This window comes from Dermacentor variabilis, unplaced genomic scaffold, assembly GCF_050947875.1.
Source record: "Dermacentor variabilis isolate Ectoservices unplaced genomic scaffold, ASM5094787v1 scaffold_13, whole genome shotgun sequence".
In the NCBI taxonomy this organism is placed as follows: domain Eukaryota; kingdom Metazoa; phylum Arthropoda; class Arachnida; order Ixodida; family Ixodidae; genus Dermacentor; species Dermacentor variabilis.
Genome location: NW_027460291.1, coordinates 18,783,782 through 18,806,978, shown reverse-complemented (window position 1 = coordinate 18,806,978; position 23,197 = coordinate 18,783,782). Strand labels below are relative to the sequence as shown.

Here is a 23,197-nt window from a genome sequence, read left to right as displayed (position 1 = left end):
CTAAGTGTAGTAATGACAGCAATACAGAAAGAGATTCAACATGTTCATTGCAAAAGAAAAAAGAAACCGAAAAGCTGGTGGAACAGGGAGATATGAGAAGCGATTGCTGAACGACAGAAAGCATCGTGAGAGCACAGGCAGGCAAAAAAGTGCAGTTGCCGCAGGATGAAGTAGCCAGAAAATGGGAAATATACCGGGAGAAAAAATCTATAGTTCAAATACTGGTGCAAGCAAAGATAAAAGGTGAAAATGAACGTTGGTGAAAGGATAAAATAAAGATGATAATAAAGATGTTGATGATGGTGATGATATGATGAGATGATAAAGATAAAAGGTGAAAGAGAATGCTTCAGAATAGGTAGGCATGGGGGTGATAGCTTATTTGTCCTTACTTTGTGTATTGAAATATCCAGAGTAGAAAGGAGACCTTTATATGTGGCCTTTTTAGATATTGCAGGAACGTATGACAACATAGACCTCAACATTTTGTGGGATATGCTGGAAGGGGAAAGCTTGGGCGACGATTGTATACAGCTTTTGAGAGAATTTTACCTAGAAAATATCATTTGCGTTGAATGGGAAGGGATGAGGTGTGAGGAGAAAGTTGATATCAAGAAGGGACTGAGGCAGGGGTGCCCTTTTTCCCCACTGCTGTTTACGATGTACATGGTGAGGATGGAGAGGGTGTCAGAAGGAAGTAATATCGGGTTTAATCTCTCATACAGAAAGTCGTGTACAGTAGTAGAGCAGCAGCTTCCAGGTCTGTTTTATGCGGAGGATATTGTGTTGCTAACTAACAAGCAAAGTGATATGCAATGTCTGGCTAATATCTGTGGACAGGAAGGCGATAAGTTTGATCTGAAAATGGGGAACAGACAGTGACAACAGAGGGCCAGGAAATACCTTGCGTACACGAATATAACTACCTTGGTATATGGATAAATGAAGGCAATAGATATATGGAAACACAGGAAAAAACGGTAACAGAAAGGGGAAGAGAAATGTGGCCATAATGAAACACAGAGCGCTATAGGGATACAATAGGTACGAGGTGCTCCGGGTTGCACTCTTAAACAGATGTACACTCTTTGGGTTGTATCTTGCCACACAACCATAATCATGATCAGTCTTGCTTGCATTTCCTTTCTTGAAGATGCTGCGCTCACTGCTTTTCTGTCGAGAATGCTCTGTCACGCTGATAATGCGCATGCCGTTCGTGACTTGGAAGTACTGGGCTCTCAGCGTTCAAGAAAGGAAATGTGGACAAGACATACGACCATTATTGTTGTGTGGCAAGATACGACCCAAAGGGTGTAATTTTGTTTAAGAGTGTATGTAGAAAAGTGCAATGGTTCGAGGATTTACCTTTGGAAATATGGTTTGCTTGAAATCAGCGGTACAATCAGGACTTGATGGCAACCAAAGGTCAGTGGGTCGCCTCGCATTGGGCGATCACGGGAAGGCTACAAATGAAGCTGTGCAGGTTGATATGGGCAGGACAAGCTTTGAAGTGAGAGAAGCTCACAGTAAAATTGATTATGAAGAGCCACAGGAATATGGAAGAAAGTTGATGGGCTGGGAGAGTTTTCAGGTATTTGTACAGGACAAGATTGATTCACAGTGGAGCAAAAGAATTAGGAAGCTTACCAGCAAGTATGCGACCTGTACGGTGAGCAACATGGCAACAAAGAATGTCAAGCAGAAAGTCGGAGAGGCTGGAATAATCTGTGGGTGGCATCAGTGGAAAAGAAACCTGCTATGAGTAACTACTTAAGAGTAAGAAATGAAATCGGGAAAGAAACAATTTATGCTAACTCAAAGGGAAGCTCATTACTTTTCGAAGTGAGATCGGGATGCCTTAGAACACGCACTTATAAATCGAGATATAAGAAAGAAGCATGTGCTTCCTGCGGTAAAGCTAGGGAAACGATGAGGCATGTTTTATTCTAATGTGAAGATATCTTCCCAACGATTGATTTAGACCCATCTGGCCTCTTTGAAGCCCTTGAGTTCAGCGAGAGCAGGGGGAAAAGTAAACATGTCCGCAATAGGGATTAGTAAAAAGTGATTGGAGGATTCGTGGAAGAAAAGTAGGGAAATTACAAACAACGGAGGTGTGCGAAAACAAAGTTCACAATAGGGGTTCAGAAAGTTCGGTTATAGGAATTCATCGTGTTTTTCTCCCTTTTTTCTTTTTTAACATAGGTAGCACATTAGGCAATATAATAAGAGCTTGGTGGCGCAATCTGTCACCTTGTTCCAAAGGGGACGCTCATAGCATCCATCGATCCATCCAACTCCAGCGCTGGTTCCCAATAATGGCAAAAAAAAAGCAAAGTACTCAAGAGTACAATGTATAGTTAGAAATAATGATTTTGTACTATTTATCCTGTAATTAAAACACCTTGATTATTATAGTGTGGGAGAAAGTTTGTAGGTTAAAATTGCACTTACTATGGCGCCTCTAGTGGGAGATATTGCGCTAATGGGAGCATGTTTTCAATTGATGTACTGTGCTTGTTTTATTAGCAGCACCGCACAGTCAAATTTCTTGCCCTCTGTGGCCATTTGTTGAACCTGAGAGAATGTGCAGGGCATGGCTGAAGTTTGTTGGCGGGGGCATGTTTTATCTGCCTTGTGCGCTGGTAGTAACAGCGCCACCACAAGGCCTAGTGCAGAAGCTACCAAAGCGCTAAAGTTACCAAAGCGCTAACAAGAGAGCGAGAGCAGCTCAGTTGCTTCGGCGCTTCCTTGGCAACTAAAACTAGCACAATCCTTCACCTATGCAAGACAATAATTTCCCTCTCTCACAGCACCCTCAATGGTCTCGCAGCCTTCTTAGACACACTGTCACTGTTTTCACATTTTTTTGGCTTCTGCCACCTATACTGCGGAGAGCAATGGTACAACTGGCGCCAATCTCTCTGCTTTGTGTGTGGCTTTGTTCGATTTCCTTGGAGGCTCAGACGGTTCGGTGATTATTTTGTGCGTACACGCTCACTGCAAGCAGGACCGTGACTCTTGCATTCTTTTAAAGGGACACTAAAGGCAAACACTAAGTCGACGTGCACTGTTCAAATACCTTTCCAGAAACCTCGCGACACTTATTTCGTGCCAAGAAAAGACTTTGTTTACGAGAAAATTGTATCTGAAGGGTCCGAATACCTTTTTTGAAATTACAATCTCCCGCCACAAAACCGGGGCAGTGGTGACGTAGTATACGCCATCACTGCCCTTTGCTGCCGTCGGGGACTAAAATGGCACCCGACAGACGGCGGCGCCGAGCCAAGACAGTGCGGCAGGTTCGCCACTGCAACTGCTTTTTGGTCAAGTGGCGTAGACTGTTCGGGCATCCCGCAACATCACATGGAATTTGAATTCTCTGCTACCTGCAGTTTGTGCGAGTTTCGCAAGCCAGCAATACCAGCTCAGCACTACACGATCACGAAAGTACTGAAATGCAAAAGCAAGGGCAGCGTAGAGTCGAGCAAAAACAAAACCTTCTGACCGCTCACATTGTTGTCAACGATAATTTCAATTTCTTTTTTCTAAACATGAAATGGAAGTGAAGAAGTAGCATTTTATTTCATCTTATAATACAATACGAGGATGTTTTTTGCAAAGAGTAGTTGAGTACTAGTGACAGAATTGGACTGAGGAGGGCGTTTGTCATTGGGCAAGTGCTTGAATGTCCCAAGGGAGTTTCTAATCATGTGCTGCATTTACCTTGATTTCTCGATTATTAAGGCTCTGTTCGCGATAATAGTGACACCTTAGAGATTCTCGTGCACTAATTTATCACTTTAGCTTGACTTAGTATTTGCCTTTAGTGTCCCTTTAAACATTTAATGGATGACAGATGAAAATTGCGGTTACCATGATCGCGAGATGGCAGGTTTGAAGCTGGCTGCGCTTTGCTTACTTTTTATCACTTTGTTGCTGCTTAGTCTGGTAGCTTTCCACCTGATGGTGTATTACGAAACGCAGGTCATTTAGTTACGGTTCTTGTTTTGTTTCTATCTGCACCAACTTTCTCGCATAAAAAATAAAAATGGCAGGCTGGTTTCGTGAACATGCGAACGTGCTTCCAGACTTTTTTTTCACTTTTGGTAGAATGTATTTCATACAGTTTCAATTGATTGTTCATTCAAGATACATGGTTGTTAGCAGTATACAGAAGACCCAGTAAACCCAGCTAGCATGCTTTGAAAGGTGATTTCTTTCTGAAGGTGAAGATTTATGAAGATATTACTAAGAAATATTTTTGTCTCCACAGCTATGTTATGGAAAAGGTGTGGTTTTGTGACTCTTCTGCTGCTTGAAACGTACCAGAAAAAAAGAAAAGTTGCACCCAGTATGTGCAATTAAAAGACGTAAAAGTAGAAAAATCGCCAGCAGCCGTAGGCATACTATTCGTACAAAGGAATATGTATGACAAAGCACACAAGATTAAGGAGACAAGAAAGAAAGACCAACCAGAACGAGTGCTCGTCCTGTTTGTGCTTCCTTTCTTGTGTTGTTTTTGTGCGCTGTCAAATATGAATTTTTACAAAGCCACCCAAATTTCAGTTCTTGTAAAGGCATGTAGATGAAGCTGTTTCATGGAGTTAGTTTGCATTATATCAAAGCAGGATTTCTGCATACCTAATCTTGGATGCCAATGAAGGTTGTCGAAATTATTGCACAAGTTAGTTTGCTTAGTACAAAACCGGTACCTCAAAAGCTGAAAAGTTCTATAATCAATATGAAGCATATATGTCTGATCATCTGAAGCATTCCCATATTGCTTCATGAAATTTCAGAAATACTAAAGTTCTTCATTACTTTTTACGATGACGTACGTAAAGGAGTATTATGTGAAAAATATTATGTGAAATATTGTAAATTATGTAAGAAATATTATGTGAAAAGGCACAGGGACGTGTTAATAGGGTCTTTTAGCGGTGCTAAGGAAAATACGGTATACGGTACGGTATGTGCGTAATACGTTACCGGTCGAGAACTGCGCATGTGCGAACTTTACCGTATGGAATTACTTTCCGTATGGCATACTAGACGGTAAGGAGTTGCTAAGGCTCGGCTGGCACCGTGTGTAGCGAGCCGAGCTGCACCAAGCCAAAACAGTGAGAAGCTGATGCATGTTCGCCGTGCATGTTCATGTCTCGTGTGCATTTTTCACGATGATATGACTAAGGCACGAGTTAACATTAATTTACCTGCTGCGACACGACAAAGTAGCAGCAAGGCAGCCCTTCTAACCGGGAGGAAACTTCGGCTGAACTGAACTTGTGGCCATACCCTTTTGACAAGTGTTTAGTATACTCTGGCTGAATGAGAAGAAAAACAATAGTACGAAAACCGAAAATCATCTAAAAGAAAAACTGAAGGTAAAAAGTGGCATAAAAAAGCACTTCAGGTTCGTGGCGCCATCTAGTGACACAGAGTTTACTTAGAGGGGACGCTGAGTTTTTATAGTATTAACTAACTATATTCTACTTGTCTACTGGTGTAAAGTGCCGGCAGCGATGCAACTGACTAAAACACCCCTATTTTTATATGTTGCTCAGGCAAAAACACCTATGTAACAAAAATATGTTTCACGTGTTGCAGCACAAAGTGTCACAAGAGGTTGCTACCGGCCTTGTGACTGGCGTCTACGCTTGCCATAACCCGGCACTTCCGTAAAGAATAATGTGTGTGTAGACAAGCTAAACCTTTCTAGTATTTGCCAAACTGAATATTTCGCTCTCAGCACATAGTTATTGTATTCTGCAAAGCCCCAGTGTTAGCCACTATCATCATTATCACATTACCGTACGCATCGAGCGGCACACGCAGCTAAAACGTTTTCGGTCATCGCGGTAGGTTGGTACGGAACGGTAATACCGTACTGTATACCGCACTTACCGTACCGTAATATGGCACTGCTAAAACTCTCTAATGTAGCCTGTCGTGCAGAAAGACAGAACAATTCCAACCGTGGACCGCTTTTGAGTTATGCCCACAAAGTTGTGGATGAAGACCTTGTCTTCGGCTACAATCACCACAGTTGCTACAGCATTCTGCTGTTCAGTTCTTCACTCAGTCCATTGCCGAGTCATGTCACATCACTGTGATATATTTACTAGTGCATTTCTTCCATTATTCTGCAAGAATATTCTTCTACCCTAAATTTAATGTGTTTGAACAAATGAAGAAACATGAGAAAGGACCGTGAGGGTTTGCTAAATATGCTCCCTTATTGGAATCATTTACGACCCATATCGGTTCAGTGGTTTTATCATGGTCACGTCAACGCCCACTTAGTACCATTTATCATTTTCTCCCACTGCCTGTAAATAAAATCTAAAACTGCCGTTCATTGTGCCTCAGTAGCACAATGGCAGGCGAGCCTTTCATATGGTCCCACTAAGCCACGCATTCCCTCTTCTGCCATAATTCATCACCTGAAATTGAAGACACTTGAATTACTGTATTCGCACAGATGTCACTGCGTTCCAACACGGACGCGCTTTTGATCTCATCCGTGTCGGCATGCTGTGCGTCTGACACGCTCGCTGCTTGAAACCGAAGTTTCCACTACAACTGCCTTTGCAGCATGCTGATTGAGCTTTAACGAGGACATACTTGCGATCTCGGCACGCTGCGCCACTCACTCGTGTTCATGTCTTGAAACTGCCCGCTCTGTAACTACAGCTTCTGCAGCGAGCTCCTTCGGTTCTACCGCGGAGGCTGCCACAACCTCTGCGCCCTGCGTGTCTGACTCACGCTTGCTGCTTGAAACTGCAGTTTCCACTACAACTGCTTTTGCAGCATGCTGATTGAGCTCTAACGAGGACGTGCTTGCGATCTCGGCGCGCTGCGCCATTGCCTCATGTTCCCCGCTTGAAACTGTCTGCTCTGGAACTATTGCTTCTGCAGCGAGCTCGTTCGGTTCTACCAGGCTGTCACAATCTCCACGTGTTGCGCGTCTGACCCACGCTCGCCGCCTGAAACTGCAGTTTCCGCTACAACTGCCTTTGCAGCAGGTTGATTCAGCTCTAACGAGTGTGTGCTTGCCAGCTCAAGCGCGCTGCACCACTGACTGGTGTTCGTCACTTGAAACTGTCCGCTTTGGAACTACGGTTTCAGCAGCGAGCTTGTTTAGTTCTGCCACGGAGGCTGACACAATCTGCGTGCGCTGCCCGTCTGACTCACACTCGCCACTTGAAACCACAGTTTCCACTACAACTGCCTTTCAAGAATGCTGATTTAGCTCCAACAAAGACGCACTTCTGATCTCAGCGCGCTGCACCACTGACTCGTGTTCGCCGCTTGAAACTGTCCGTTCTGGAACTACGGATGCTGTGGTGAGCTCGTGTTCACATGCACAATTGCGCTTATGTGCCTGTCTTTTTGCCTTCTCCCGAGTTCTCTCAAGGCATTCCAAAAGCTTGATGCCATCAGTCTCCAATGCAAGAACAGCCTATATCAACTCTAGTTCTTTGAGTGTGTTGGACACATCCTGACAGAATTCCTCCGCAAGCTCCAAAAACTCCAGTTTACACAATGCTGCAAATTCATGGTTGAGTTCAGTTCTGCTTTCTGAACTGTACACACAGTACTGCCTTGATGCTCACGCCATAGAGAAATAAATTCAACAAGAGGGGACACTCGGTGAAAACTGGCAACAGTAAACACGTCACGCCTAGTGTTCACACATTCCGTTAGCTGATGAGAGCATCGAAAAAAAATATGAAATGAACTTGCAATGTATAATTTTTTTATTCTTTCCCTCTAAAGCTAAAAAGCTTTGCATAATAATGAACTTCAGGGTGTCTACCAACTGGGAAAACCAGGAAAACTGGAATTCTCAGGGATGTTGAGTAGTCTGGAAAAACTTGGGGAAAACGCGGGGAATTTGTGCCTCTATCAGGAAAAATTAGCTGTGATTTTATCGAAAGGGTTGAAAGTCGCGGTAATGCTGGCTCGAGTAACAGACAGAAATCGTAAGGAATCGTCTTTGACGCCTTGTCGTTGGCTGGAGGAGTTGCGATTGTACAGTCAACGAGCGACTTTTCGGATTTTCGATTATTTGGCCGGCTTCGCGGCACCACCACGTGCCCCATAAAGTCAATGTACCAGAACGTCTGAAATTTCGGACACAATAACTCTCTGCCGTCCGATTTTCCGGACGTTTTGCTGTGACCACAGGTCTGAAACTGCATTAATCAAAACCACCACTGCTGCCATTTTAATTACCTTGCCGCCTCAAACCGGTGCTCTCGTACGCAGATCCGCTGACAGCCGTAGCCACCACTGCGGCAACGCTAGGCCTGGCTGCTTCGACGTTCGCTATGAAGCTTCTTGCCATTGGGTGACATACCTTTTATTGAAAGAATTCGCTGCTGTCAGCAATGGCATGGACTCTGCCTTTATGGTCCTCGCGATTGGCTTAGAAGCTTGGAAAGCATGGTGCGTTGCATAATGCCGGTTCCCAAAAGTCAGCTTTGCCTCTGCACAGAAATGCTACTTGGTGAAGCATACACAAAAGTATTGCAGTGAAGCATAACAAGCGTGGGAAGGGGCTATTGCCACGGGACACTTTTATGTATTCCTTAATTATACACGGTGTGCACTGGGTATTTCCCATCACAGTACTAGCACCGATAGTCCTAATATGTGTACCGACAGGCCTTCAGAGCGTTTTCGAATGTGCTTGTGGCGGTTTGAGCCCATAAGGGCAGTAAATAACATGCATTTATTTTTTCCAACTGGCCAATTTTTAGGACGTTTTCGCAGCCTCTAGAAAGTTTGAAATCCCTAATTTTTTTCAAAGGCATTTTATTTGCTGTGCATTTTACTAACCCTTCTATTCTCTTCTTGAATAATGTAAACACTACTCCTTAGTATTCAAATTGGATTAAGTTGTTTTTTTAAAAAAAATTTTTCATATGCTTACTAGAGAGTGACAGCATCGGGCGATATGGTTTGAGCCCGTCTTGACATAAAACATAGTTCTGCTTCACTCAGGGAATTTTGCATGCCAGACGTATCAGATACACGTGTCATGCGCCAGCAGTGATGCTAACTCTAGGGATTTTCGGGTCTGTTTTAGGGATTTAGTGTCTTTCTTAAAGTATCTATTGATTTTTAAACATGCAGTTATCTCGCCATTTAAGCCACTGTGCATATTCATACATACCTATGCAGGCTTTATCAAGGTTACTGACTAGAACCAGCTGCTTCTTAACTTTCTGGCACTAGCAGTAGGGGTAATGCCCCTAAATAAAATAAAGGTAGAGCGATCTTCTCTCTCCTCCTCCTGCGCCGGTGTCTTCTAAGGAGTCTGGTGTCTTTTAAGGAGTCTGTTAGCGAGCCCTGTGAGCGCACACTGTCGTGCATCTTTGTGGAATGCCAACCACCATTCCTCGCGAGGCGCAGCAGGTGCAAGGTACCTAGATGCGAACTTGCACATGCCCGCAAGCATACTTGTGGTCTGGGCTTAACGCATGCCAACTAGCATTCAAAACGTGCACGCCCAAAGCCGAAAATGAAAGTGCAGTTCCGGTGTTAATCCCATCCACTTTGTGCCCTACAGTCAATACGGCCGCTAGCTCTATGGGAGTGTCCGCTCTTGTTGAATGTCTTTCTCTCTGCTCACACACAGAAAGCATAAATGACATATGTCGCCCGCTTTGTTACCTACGCTAACAAAAGCCTGCTAAAACTCAGTAGAGAAAAGCGTTGCATTCACCAAACTTTGCAGCCAAGATTCGGCACAGACCATCCTGACGAACTGTCGTATCTCGCACAGAGAACCACTGGATGTCAGATCGTACTGCTGGCACCAGTTTGTTTCGACAGGAGCCCAGGTGTTCAGGAACGTGCCTGTGACTGCACTTTGCAGCAGCTTATGAATCCTGAGGGGGCCAGGCAGAAGACAAGGCAACAATATAACGAGTCGCAAAGACATTTTATTACGTCGTTATGGAGCAGTCAGCCCTACAAGCTTCCTCAAAGAGAGTGAAACACAGTAACGCTTGCTCAAAAGCCAAAGACTGAACATCATTCACGGGGGCTTCTTTTATGGACCAGTCTGGAACACCCTCATTCAGGAGGAGGAGAGAGTGAATGCTCGTCATGCTTGCACGCACAAACGCTAACGCCTTTTCGCCGTTGCGGCCTCGTAGGCATTTCTATAACAGTTGTGGGCGGCTCAGCGTGTTCAAAATGTCCGGGCTTTTGCCGTTGCTTTGATGGCACAACATAAATTATTCAACACACAAGCCAGTCGTAACACAGTTCGCCAGAAATTTGCTTCAAGCTTAGTGGTGTATCAATAGCCTACAAATAGAGCTAGTCTCTTAGCATGGTGATGACATTTTGGCTGCCCAAATTTCACTGGGATTGTGGTTTGCTATATTTATTCTTTTTTATTTTCTTTCCTTTTTTGCACCATGGAAATTGCAAGAATTTGTCTATTACTCTGTTGTTCTTGTAAAGAGGTATATACTGTATCTGGAGTTACTAGCATAATGAAAGGTCCTGGTGTATTAAGTAACTAGTAGCTAGGGGGTGGCTGCCACAAATTTATGTCTGCCACTGCTGTTTAATTGCCTTAAAATAAGAACATTGCTATCGACACAGCACCATATTCAAGAAAATTGGCTCTTCCTTGAAACAGCTGGCCTTCCTGGATGTAGATGAGATGAACACAGTTTGGCTTTATACATCAACTTCTCTTTTGCCTACTACAAAGCCTTTTCCAAAGTTGTCGTGGTTGTTTGTGCCTGTGTTCAAAAAATGGAGCTCGGCGTGTGGACTGAATGTCATGCAACAATTGTGCAGCTGGTGAAACTGGTTTCACCGAGAAGCATATGCAGGCTGTTTTCACCGAATGTTGAAATTGTGACTGAGTCTATATATGTTTCAGCATACCGCAGTGGCAATCCTGAGCGCCTCATCTACCCTACTGACAGCCAAGGAAACATCTGTGGCCAGCCACCATTTGAGTGAGTTCTCCCTGTGCTGATCCATTGATCGCAGAGCTTTGAATCTTCGAGTAGCAGCTTTTGTCTGACAAGCTGCTAGCAGCACAAAAAAGTTGCATCACTGAAGCATGCTACCAACATTGTGGCATTGTAGGCTAGTGAATGAGTAAGAACTATGGTAAGATTTCAGCGAGTTGGAACAGTGCAAATTTGTGGCATACTGAGAATGAGAGTTGCTTTTGTAAGGTTTGCAAAAAAAAAGTTGGCTTGCCTTACTGTGAGAGGTAGATGCCATTGACAGGCTTTCTGCAAGATACGAGCCATTGTTTTTGTTTTACATACTGTGTGACACAATTGGCTGAGAAATAGATGTCCATTGAAGTACAACCAGATGCTAAAACTTGCTACTGTGTGCTCAAGACAGCCTGACACAGAAGGCATATTGAAGCAGCATGATGGAACAAGGAGAAAAAAAGCCCATACACAACAAACTGGCGGTCACTAGTCCTGTTATGTATGCACTTTTTTGTCCTCGTACCATCGTGCTGCTTCAGTATGCCTTCAAGATAACCAAGCTGCCCAGATCATGTTGTTGCCTGGCACAAGATAGCAAATTCACATCTGGGTATAGTGGCTAGAATATACTGGCTAGTGTGCCGTGCACCAGCTCTTTTCAATGGAGGAGTGTGGCGCCACTTGCAATGAATGCCCACGGCGGCCAGCAGAGGTCGCTGCCATACGGGTGGGTGCAGACTGCGCGTGTCGTCTGCTTCTCACATCAGTTTTGCAGCGGATGCGTCGGTTTCTATGTTTGCATTTTCTGTCTTATTACAGCGTTGGGTGTTTGTTCTTGGTGTTGTCAAAGAGTGAGTGCGTGGCTGCTGTGTTTGTGTGCTTGTAATTACGAGAACAATGCGGTGGTGGTGAAAAAATGCCGAAGCTAAAGAGAGAGTGCAAGGAGAAGACCTGCTCTGTGCCGTTGTGTAGAAGTGGTTACCGCTCGAACAAAGGGCGTGTATCATTGTTCACTCCACCACCTGATATGAAGCGGTAGCAGAATGGGCAAGAATGACCAGGAGAACGGACAGAAGGCTGGCACCAACTGCTGTAATTTGTGAAAAACATTTAGAAAACAGTTTAGTCCAGTGTGCGTTCTCTATCATCGTGAACGGCATTGTCCACGAGATTCCCCGCCATAAAACACGCCTACAACCCTAAGCCATAGCAACAATATTTCCTGAGTATCCTGAGCAGGCACCTCGTGAGTGCCAAGAAAAAAAAAAAAAGAAGAAAAAAGGAGCAGTAGTGCTTTGAACTACTATACTGCAGGTTATGTACGTTGCACGAAAGATCACTGCCAAAAATTCTTGACCACAGTATGCAGGCTTAATTCCTTTGTGTAAGTAAAGCTGAAGCTAGTGCCAACGCTGCTTCATATTGCACTACCCATTTTGACAATGGAGGCCTTGTCTATCTTAGTCGGATCATGTCAACCACTGTGAAGGCCATGGAAGATGCTTTTACTGTGTTCTTTAGCAAAATCAAGTTACATGTAGGGAGTCTAGCTGATTTTTCTGGTCAGATCCAGACACTGGCGTTCCCACAACTAGGGTGCCCAGAGCATAAAAAACCAGCTTTGACAGCGGTTGTAAAGTTCTGTGTTTTTGTGAGGTTTCGGTTTTTGTAAAAGGCATCAACAAAGAGAGGGAAGCACAAAGGCAACGGCAGAAGCTCCTTAAACTGCGTCACTGCCACTAGATCTATCTTCTTCATGTATGTGTGCATTATCTCATATCTAGGGCTGTCTCAATTGTGCCTGCGTTTGTCTATTGTTACGCTTGAATAAGATCTTTGTTACGGCCAAATAAAAGATCTGTTTCCTATTTTTGTTCACGTATGTCAGAAATAAAAAGAAATCTGTACGTATTTACCTGGTATAAAAAATGTATAGTACACGGAACACCACAGTTCATTTTACAGGCTAATATATTTACTCATTATCATACCCTCGGGGCCCAATGGGCATTATGAGGGGATGGGTACATGGTTTACAAACAATCAAAAACGTTCATACCTATGAGGAAAACAGTAAGATAAATAGGCAGAAACAGCAACAAATAAAATTTAAAAAAAAAGAACAGCGAAATTCGAGTCATTTCAAAAGATCATCGGTAACAGCAGTCTTGAATATAATAATAATAATATATGGGGTTTTACGTGCCAAAACCACTTTCTGATTATGAGGCACGCCGTAGTGGGGGACTCCGGAAATTTTGACCACCTGGGGTTCTTTAACGTGCACCTAAATCTAAGTACACGGGTGTTTTCGCATTTCGCCCCCATCGAAATGCGGCCGCCGTGGCCGGGATTCGACCCTGCGACCTCGTGCTCAGCAGCCTGCAGTCTTGAATGGTTATGCATTATATAACATTAATAGAACAGTAATGTAACCTTAGAATTCTTTTACTTTATTAGAATAAAAAATGCAACCTAAAGCTTACCCTTAAAAATATTACGCTGCAGTGCCATCATCGCTAGAATAAAAAAAAACAAGTGTCCTTACCTACCGCCTAAGAGACACGAAGGCGAATGCCTTGTAAAGCGTACTGTAATCCACCTTAATCCTCGTTAATCCCCCTAATTCCACCTAATTCACCTTAATCCAATCGCTAATCAATAATTAAATTTGCTAATAATTAATCATCTCTTATACACGGCTGGACATGCTTTGGTTCATCTCTGGCCTTCCTTGGATCGTGTGATATGTTCTGTACCTCACAACACGACCTTGAAACATGGAGATCTAAGGCTTCTGCCTTGGAAATTACGGTATCTTTTTGCCGCATAGAAACACTTGACGTTCCCCGCTCGAAGCCGAGCTGAGCTAGCACAAGCTTTTCACGCAAGCGACAAGCGCTAAAGAAGCCTGTTGTAATCAACGCAAACCCTAATCAGTAATCAGCTGCCCACATTTGAACTGTGCTGCTGCTACGGCTTAAAAAAAAAAAAAAAAAAAGCGCTGCAGCCCACTTGCCGGTGCTGTGGAAACACGGCGGGTTACGAAGACCGGATGGTGCCGCGGCACCCACCTGCACTGCAGCGCTCCTAGCGGCAGCCGCCGGCATTCATTGCATCCGGTGCCACGCGGGAGGCCGTGGACGGCACACTAGTCAGTATATTCTGGGCACTATAATTTGGGCACTATAATTTGGGCATCAAATCTCCATGATGAATCAGGAAATTCTGCATGTTTAAACATTGCGTTCCAGTACATCCAGGATTTCAGGCATTCTGTCGAGTGTGCATTCTTCATTACGAAAAACAGACAAACTTCTCATCTATAAATCTTTGTTTTTATCTGATTTAAACTACTGCCATCTTGTTTGGGGCACGACAACCTTGACAAATATCTGTAAATTACATATAATACAGTAAGAGGCTATTCATGCTATTGCAACTGTTCCTTATGGCAGTCACACTGCACCACTTCTTCATAAACTGAATCTAGTTACTCTACCAGACTATTATAGTGAAAGCTCGTTAATTCGAACTTCAATAATTCGAATTTATGGATAATTCGAACTGTAAAATTTGGTCCGGCCAAGCTCCACAGACGTCTATGCATAAAAAAGCCTGTTAATTCGAATGCGAGAAGGTTCCGCCACGGATAATTCGAACTACGCGCCATAGTGCCAGCGGCTTGGCGCCTGGCACACGGCCAGAGAAACGCGCACACTGCCTACGCAATGCAAAAAAGAGGTGAGGCGTGAATCGTGAAGCGTGAATCGTGAGGCCAGAATCTTTCCCTACATTGACAAAATTGTAACTGCACGCCAGAGTTAGATGAATGCGCGATATTGTACAGGCATAAGAATGAAGATGCACGTCTTATGGTAGAGGCATGGCATATGTATAATGGTGGAAGTGCATGCGTGAGTCAGCCTTCGATTACTTTACATAAGGAAGAGATTAAGTGCCTTAACAGTTATCTCTCACATAGACCGGCACGTGTACCCGACTGACACGTGGTGTTACCATTCCTGAGCTTGCGCAGATGAGTTTTCTCTTCTTTCTTTTTTTGCCTCTGTGCTCCCTTCAGTCATAGTTGGCGTTCGTGTTGGCCACTTCTCTACTCTTGTGTCCTGTCTGCATGCCTCACCTCTTCTTTGTATTATGAATCCTTACCAACTAGCTCAGCTTTCTGTCGTTCTAAGCAGCCTACACACAAGGCTGTGTCGCCTCCGGAACGGAGAGAATAGTGAGAGAAGGCAAAATCGGGAAAAATATAACCGGCGCGATGCTGGCCAGAAGGCAGCGGCAGCTGCCATCTCTCTGTTCTACGTTGACCTCCGAGACTTCTTGCCTGTCGCAAATCTTGGGGGCTTTGCAAATCTCCTTTGCTGACTATGTCGACGTGGACGAGGGTGCAGTGGTGTGTGGTGCGCTGAAAGATGAGGACATAATTTCTCAGGTCAGAAGCGCTGAACCTGTCGCTGCCAGTGACGACGAGAAAGCCGAAGCGCCAGTGTGGCCCTCTGCTGAGGAGGTCATGGCTGGATTGAATGCTGCCCGTCTATTCTTCAGTTTTGAAGAAGGCGAAGAGGAGGCCTTCCGCCACATTCGCTCATTAGAGCAAAAAGTGCTAGCTGTCGCCTTCAAGAAAAAAAAGGCAGACTACGATCACGGACGTTTTCAAGCATTAAATTTCTGACATGCCCTACTGCTTCAAAATCGCAGTGTATACTGTTGTTCTCTTTCACTTTCGTTAGTTCGAACTTTCGTGAATTCGAACTGAAGCGGCTTCCCCTTGCGGTTTGAATTAACGAGCTTTTACTGTATTGCACAATTCTTATAAAGCGGTCCCATTCATGCCTTAGAGGTGCTAAATTGATAAGCAACACTTCAAGACTAAAGTTCAGGACATTCAATCAATCAATCAATCAATCAATCAATCAATCAATCAATCAATCAATCAATCAATCAATCAATCAATCAATCAATCAATCAATCAATCAATTTATCAGAAACAAAAGGAACTGGAGGGAGACCTGGGCAAAAAGCTGTCGCAGCAGCTTGACGGAGGCCCAGGGTCCCTTACATGGCAGTAGGACTCGCTTGATATATGCACAGAAGGCTCTATATACAACAAACATTACACATCGTACGTATGCATAAAAAATGACATTTTACACTTGAATGCAATATAATATACCAAAATGTTGCTATGAAGAAAGAAAGTAATCACAAACCATTTTTATTTAACGTAGCTGTGTGCTTATGTTTGTTAAGTACAGTCGATATACTATGTGTTAAGGACTATAGGCTGTAATTGCTTCGAAACCATGGTACCTTCCATACCTCGAGGTTTCATGTAGTACGTTTTGTGTGAGTGCAGAGTTCTAGCTGAGCAAGGGATGTTAAATAATCCTTAACATATTTGGATGAGAAGTAAATTGTTCCTAGTAATTGTTTCTAACACTCGTCTCGTTCAAGCATGGGATATTCCGTGCGCGCACACTAATTATGGGAAAAGAAATGCTACAATTTCTTTTGCCATTTTATTTGAATCAATTAACAATCTGGAAATATCAATTATGGCTCTTCATCGCTTTTTTGTAGATTGTTGAACTCGCACTTAGAGCAAGTTAGTGCGATTTTGTTAATGCTGCTTTACCGCTTTTCATATGCTATTGTTGAACTGCTTGTACATTTTCTGTTTATACCGGGTGATTCAGTCCATCTCATTCGTACTTTTTTTAGATTCTAGTCTTAGTGCTGATGTTGTGGCCATCGCGATATAGTGTATTAGTCTCCTGCCTTTAATGTAGACATCATTATCATCATCATCAGCCTATTTATGTTCATTGCAGGCCGAAGGCCTCTCCCTGCGATCTCCAATTACCCCTGTCCTGCGCCAACCGATTCCAACTAGCACCCGCAAATTTCCTGATTTCGTAGCACCACCTAGTCTTCTGCCATCCTCTACTGGGCTTCCCTTCTCTTGGTACCCATTCTGTCACACTAATGGTCCAACGGTTATCTAATCTGCGCATAACATGACCTGCCCAGCGCCATTTTTTTCTCTTAATGTCTATTAGAATAACGTCTATACCCGTTTGCTCTCTGATCCAAACTGCTCTCTTTTTTTTCTCTTAAAGTTATGCCATATGTCAGCACCGATAAAATGCACTGATTGTATACCTTCCTTTTCAATTATAACGGTAAGCTTCCAGTCAGGAGCTGGAAATGTCTGCCATAGGCGATCCAAATCATTTTTATTCTTTTGTGAATTTCCTTCTCATGGTCAGGGTTTCCTATGTTTAGTTTACCTACGTAAACGTACTCCTTCACAGACTCTAGAGGCTGACTTGCGATCTTGAACTCTTGTTCCCTGGCCCGGTTATTTATCATTATCTTTGTGTTCTCCCTGTTAAGGTCCTCAATCATTTGTTGTAAGTCGTCCGCATTGTTGCTGAATAGAACCATGTCATCGGCAAACCGAAGGTTGGTGAGGTATTCGTGGTCGATCCTTACTCCTAAACCTTCCCAGTTTAATAGCTTGAATACTTCTTCCAAGCACGCAGTGAATAGCATTGGAGAGATTGTGTCTCCTTGTCTGGCCCCTTTCTTCCTCGGTATCTTGCTAATTTTCTTTTATGGAATTAAGGTGGCTGTGGAATCTGTAGATATTTTCCATGGTACTGTATTTACGTAAGCAGTCTGTACTCCTTGATTATGCAATGCTTCTATAACTGCTGGTATCTCTACTGAATCAAATGCTTTTTCGTAATCTATGAAAGCCCTATAGAGAGGCTTATTGTACTTTGTGGATTTCTCGATAACCTGATTATTGACATGGATGCGATTCATTGTAGAGAACCCTTTCTGAAGCCAGCCTGCTCCCTTGGTTCACTAAAATATAATGTTGCCCTTATTCTATTGGAGATTATTTTGGTAAATATTTTATATAATACTGGGTGGGAGTAACCTAATGGGCCTATAATGTTTCAGTTCTTTAATGTCGCCCTTTTTGTCGATTAGTATAATGTTTGCATTCTTCCAGTTTTCTGGGACCCTTGCAGTCGATAGACACTTTGCATAGAGAGCCGCCAGTTTTCCTAGCATTATGTCTCCTCCATCTTGATTAAATTGACTGGTATTCCATCCTCTCCCGCCACTTTTCCCCGTTTCATGCCTTGCAAGGTCCTTCTGACTTCATCTCTAGTTATAGGAGAAGTTTCTGTATACTGTTCATTATTGTTTCGAATAGAGTACTCCTGAGTCCTCTGGGTACTGCACAGGTCAGTATAGAAATGTTCCGCTGCTTTTATTATACCATCGGGATTTCTGATACTACCCTGCTTATCTTTCAGTGCATACATCTTGGTTTGTCATATGCCAAGTTTCTTTCTCACTGATTTCAGGCTGCGCCCATTTTTTACGGCTTCTTCAGTCTTTCTCGCGTTATAATTTCTAATATCGCTTATTTTCGCTTTGTTGATCAGTTTTGACAGTTGCACGAATTCTATCTTATCTCTTGAGTTAGACACTTTCATTCTTGGTGGTTTCTTTATTAGATCCTTTGTTACTTGGGAGAGCTTGCCTATTGGTTGCCTTGGTGCCTTGCCTCCCACTTCGATTGCTGCCTCTGAAGCCAGCCTTGTTACACTTTCATTCATTATCTCTATGTCATGGTCATCTCTCTGTTCTAAGGTATTTGTTTGCAAGTACCAGTCTAAATTTGTCTGCTTTTACCCTTACTGCCTCTAAGTTGACCTGTTTTTTTCTTTTGAGAAATTTTACTCTTTCTCTGTTCAAATTGAGGTGAATCGTGGCCCTCACTAATCTATGATCATCGCACTTTACCCTAGCTATCACTTCTACATCCTGCACTATGCAGGGATTGGCTGAAAGTATGAAATCAATTTCGTTTCTTGTTTCACCATTTCCAGGTCCATTTTCTGTTGCTATGTTTCCTGAAAAAAGGTGTTCATTATTCTCAGCTTATTCCTTTCTGTGAATCCTACCAGCATCTCTCCTCTAGCGTTTCTAGAATCGACACCATAGTTGCCAGTTCCCTGTTCACCCGCCTGCTTTTTCCCCACTTTTGCATTGAAGTCACCCATTGCTACTGTATACCGCATTTGCACTTTTCTCGTCGCTAATTCAACATCTTCATAAAACTGATCTACTTCCTCATTGTTGTGACTGGACGTTGGAGCGTTGGTTTGTACTACCTTTAATCTATACCTCTTATCGAGTTTGACTACGACTACAGCTACTCTCTCATTAATGCTGTAGAATTCGTCAATGTTGCCCACTACTATGTCCTTATGGATTAGGAACCCTACCCCGTATTGCTTCTTATCTAGGAGGTCCCTATAGCTGAGGACATGTCCGTTATTCAGCAATGTATAAGCCTCACCAGTTCTCCTAATCTCACTAAGGCCAATAATATCCCAAACGATGTCTGATAGTTCTTCGAAGAGTCCTGCTAAGCTAGCCTCACTCGAGAGGGTTCGGGTGGTAAACGTTGTAAGACTCAGTTTCCATTGGCAGCCTGTCCGGACCGAGAGGTTCTTAGCACCCTCTGCTGCATTGCAAGTTTGACGGCCGCCTTGGTCGGGTGCTCCGCAGCCACTGGGGACTGAGGGCCATTGGTTACTTGAAGATATCATTAGGGAGGTCGTGGCCGAATACTGCACCAGGGAGGCAATTCCCGTTCTGCTGAGGAAGTGTCTTTGTTGAAGCTTAGTGGGCTTTCCTAATTCGGTTGTACCTGGATTAGTATAGCTCCATTTGCTCTCGGCATCTTTCACCGGTGTCAGGTGTCACTCCAAGCCTGCAGATGTAGTGCACTGGAGAATGTAGAAGAAAAAAAAAAAACGGGGGTGGGGGGTGGAGGGATTCGAACTTCCGACTACCGCAACCGAGCATTCGGCATAGCTCCGTAAGATAATCCCGCAGGCAGCAAGGCCACTTTATCGCCTATAAATACGGCCCAGAGGGGCCTACATGCCTAAGAGATCTGCTAATTTGTCTGCCCTTTGCGGGTTTGTTCGCCCTTTGCACGACAGAGTGTCAATTGTTGGTGGCCCTAACCTCTTTTTTCCCAAATCTCACGCATGCACGCGGTCTTGAGCGCGCCTAGATACATGATATATTTTTGCTGTATTTGAACATCACTTAACACTTGTGCATAAAAAAAAAGGGGAAAAGTTTTTCAGCGCTTACCGAGAGGCCCCAAGTTGCGTATGATCCGCTCATCGCGTCTGCTTGTCCCTTGGCGTCCGAAAACTAGCGGTCCCGGGTAGCTATTCAGAATGGTCAGTTGAACCGCCGTCTCAATATAGTTCTGAGATTCGCTCAAAGCAGGCGACCTTGACTGCTCCCCGTGGTGTCTTCATCCTTTCTACAGCTTTGGACAGCAGTTATACTAGAGCTAATGAGAAGGAGGAAATGGGGAGGGGGGTTGAGTTAACTGATCTCGTAGTTTTTCTGGGAATGCAGTGAGCCTGAGCGCTAGGGATTTGGGAGTTGTATGCCTCATTTCACCTACAGTGGTGCCTTCTTCAATCAGTCACACATGGTTTGAACATTTCGCGCTTGTAAGAAATTGATGGCCCTGCTACTGCCGCGGTCGCAATACAATTCTCTGGAATACAAATGAAAATAAGCAAGAAAGAATAACTGCAAATGTAGACGAAAGGGATGGACACATATACTATCGTTCTGACATGCTGAAAATCTGTTTACAGCTAGGTGTTGTTGCTGCTTGCTTTCCCTTATTCTTTGTATGCATACTGTAAAGAAAAAAAAACATCCCGTCATTTTTCTCTGTACCTTCGTTGCGGAAAATTCGCATCCTCAAAGTAGATGTAGACATCATACAGTGTAATTACGTTTCTATTGGATCTGTACTCACATAATATCTGAGATTGTTGTTTTTATTATGTGCAATGTCTTATTTTGTTTGCATTAAATGCATCTGTCCATTGCTGTATTTGCCTGTCCCTGCCAATTGTACTCGATCATCGTCATAGTCAAGCCCGTGTAGCGGCTTTTTGACCACGGCCCTCATCATCCTGTATGTTAGAAGAAAGTTCGATTTTGACGTAATACTTCTGCGGAAACCCGCAAGGTGGAGAGAAGTAATTCATAAAGGGAAAATGAGACATCCACCCAAACGTAGCAAATTGCTACAAAGGAAACCCATACAGGACCCTTGAAAGAAAAAGCCTTGCAGGTGAAAAAAAATTTGTCCTGGTCTGGTACTTGAACCCGGGAGCACCGCCTTTCCGGGGCAGCCACTCTACCATCTGAGCTAACCAGGCAGCTAGTAGATGGCAGGGTGAAGTCGAATTCATCAACAACTCGAAGCACAGACAAGATCTTAAAGAACCTTTGCTTTGATTTTGCCTTTGCTTGCAAAGGTAAGATGTTGCCTTTCTTTGAGTTGTCGATGAATTTGACTTTGCCCTGCCATGTGCTAGCTGCCTGGTTAGCTCAGATGGTACAGCGGCTGCCCCGGAAAGGCGGTGGTCTCGGGTTCAAATACCGGACCAGAATGAATTTTTCTTATACTTCGAGGCTTTTTCTTTCGAGGAACCTGTATGAGTTTCCTTTGTAGCAATTTGCTACGTTTGGGTAGATGTCTCATTTTCCCTTTATGAAAGTGTTGTATCCGCCGTTGTGCCCTGCTCGACTACGTCGTGGGCGCTGGAGAGGCATTTCAACCTTGAATACGTGACGGTGGACAGAATCGAGACAGCAGAGTCTGTATCTACGAGGAAACGTATGGGTACATCTTGCACGACGACTTGGATGTTTATTCCTGCTTTGCTCGGCCGCGCGAGATGCAAGACGTTGAGGTCGCCGGATGTACTGCAGCTATCAACTTCTCGGACCGGGAGGGCCCGCTCGTTTGGCATGCCGCTCTTACAGACGCACTGAAAATGTCCTCGCTTGCTGCATTTGCTGCATATTTTATTCTGCGCCTTGCATTTCTTGTAATCTGCAAGATGCTGCGAAGACCAGCAACAAAAACAAGACTTGTGCTGCTGCGGTGGCAGTAATCTGGATTCTGTGCGGCATGGAATTGACATTTTCTCACCTTTTCAATGCTTGCAACCAATGACTGCAGCTCAAGCGAGTACTTCATAGCTTTTTCAATATTGTTCGCAATAGCCAGCGCACATTCAAGAGTAGGGGAAGCGCCTTCTAGAAGTAGGCGTTCCTTGCACGAGGTCACGGGATCAAATCCCGGCCACGGCGGCCGCATTTCGATGGGGACGAAATGCAAAAACACCCGTGTACTTAGATTTAGGTGCACATTAAAGAACCCCAGGCGGTCGAGATTTCCGGAGTCCTCCACTACGGCGTGCCTCATAATCAGAAAGTGGTTTTGGCACGTAAAACCCCATAATTTAATTTTTTAAGTAGGCGTTCCCAAAGAACATGGTTTCTCGCTTTCGCTACAAGTTGGTCACAAATGAAATCGTCAACTTGCTCACTGAAGTCGCAACTCAATGCCAGCTCGCCCAATGCCGTGACGAACGCAACCCCAGGCAGTTGGATGGGTGGTCCGAACCTATGCCACTCCATGATGACGTTGATTTTAGAAGTGAAGTAAGCGTCCAACTTAGCCACTGCTGCATCGTACTCATTGCTCGTGACGCCTTTATCCTTTTCCTCTGCATGCAGTGTCGACGGTTTCTTCTCCGGCAGTGCCTAGTACAAGCATTGGCCTTCAGTACCCAAACAGTGCAGTAGCAAAGCGTTACGACGCGCAGGTGGGTGGGTGTTGCTCCCCGATGCCAGGAGATAATTCTTGAAAAGGGGGTGCGACTGCATACAAGGAATGGCGGGCTTCCCGGGCGTCGGCAGGAACTCGGGTGGTTGATGTAGGCTCGTTGCTTCCGCTTTCAGTCACTTCACCCCTCGCCGCCAACTGTTGTATCCTCCGTTGTGCGCTGCCTGACTACGCCGCGAGCGCCGGAGAACCGCGAAGTGAACCGCACCAGGCCGTACCTCGAACAACGTTCCTGTTTATTAGCCCTTGATGAGCATATATATACAGGTGCATGCGTCAGCTGACGTTATAAGGCGTGTGCCTAGCGCCATCTAGGTAATATAAACACAACTGCTGAATACCACATTTTCCCCCCTCAAAAAGAGTTACTTAACAAATTAACAACTGGAAATGCTATGAGCACTCAATGTTT

The 23,197-nt window shown here is 44.2% G+C and overlaps 1 protein-coding gene across 6 annotated transcripts in view; it reads left to right on the top strand.

The window, feature by feature from the left end:
• Ctl2 (Choline transporter-like 2) overlaps positions 1 to 23,197 on the top strand; it is a 494,927-nt gene that overhangs the window by 194,277 nt on the left and 277,453 nt on the right. For 5 of the 6 annotated variants that reach the window (XM_075677595.1, XM_075677596.1, XM_075677598.1 and 2 more), the window contains exon 4: positions 10,916 to 10,994. The exons of the other annotated variant lie outside the window; for it this stretch is intronic. In XM_075677595.1, the coding sequence (XP_075533710.1) occupies positions 10,916 to 10,994 (79 nt within the window). The remainder of the gene's footprint in view (positions 1 to 10,915; positions 10,995 to 23,197) is intronic. 6 annotated transcript variants of the gene reach the window in all.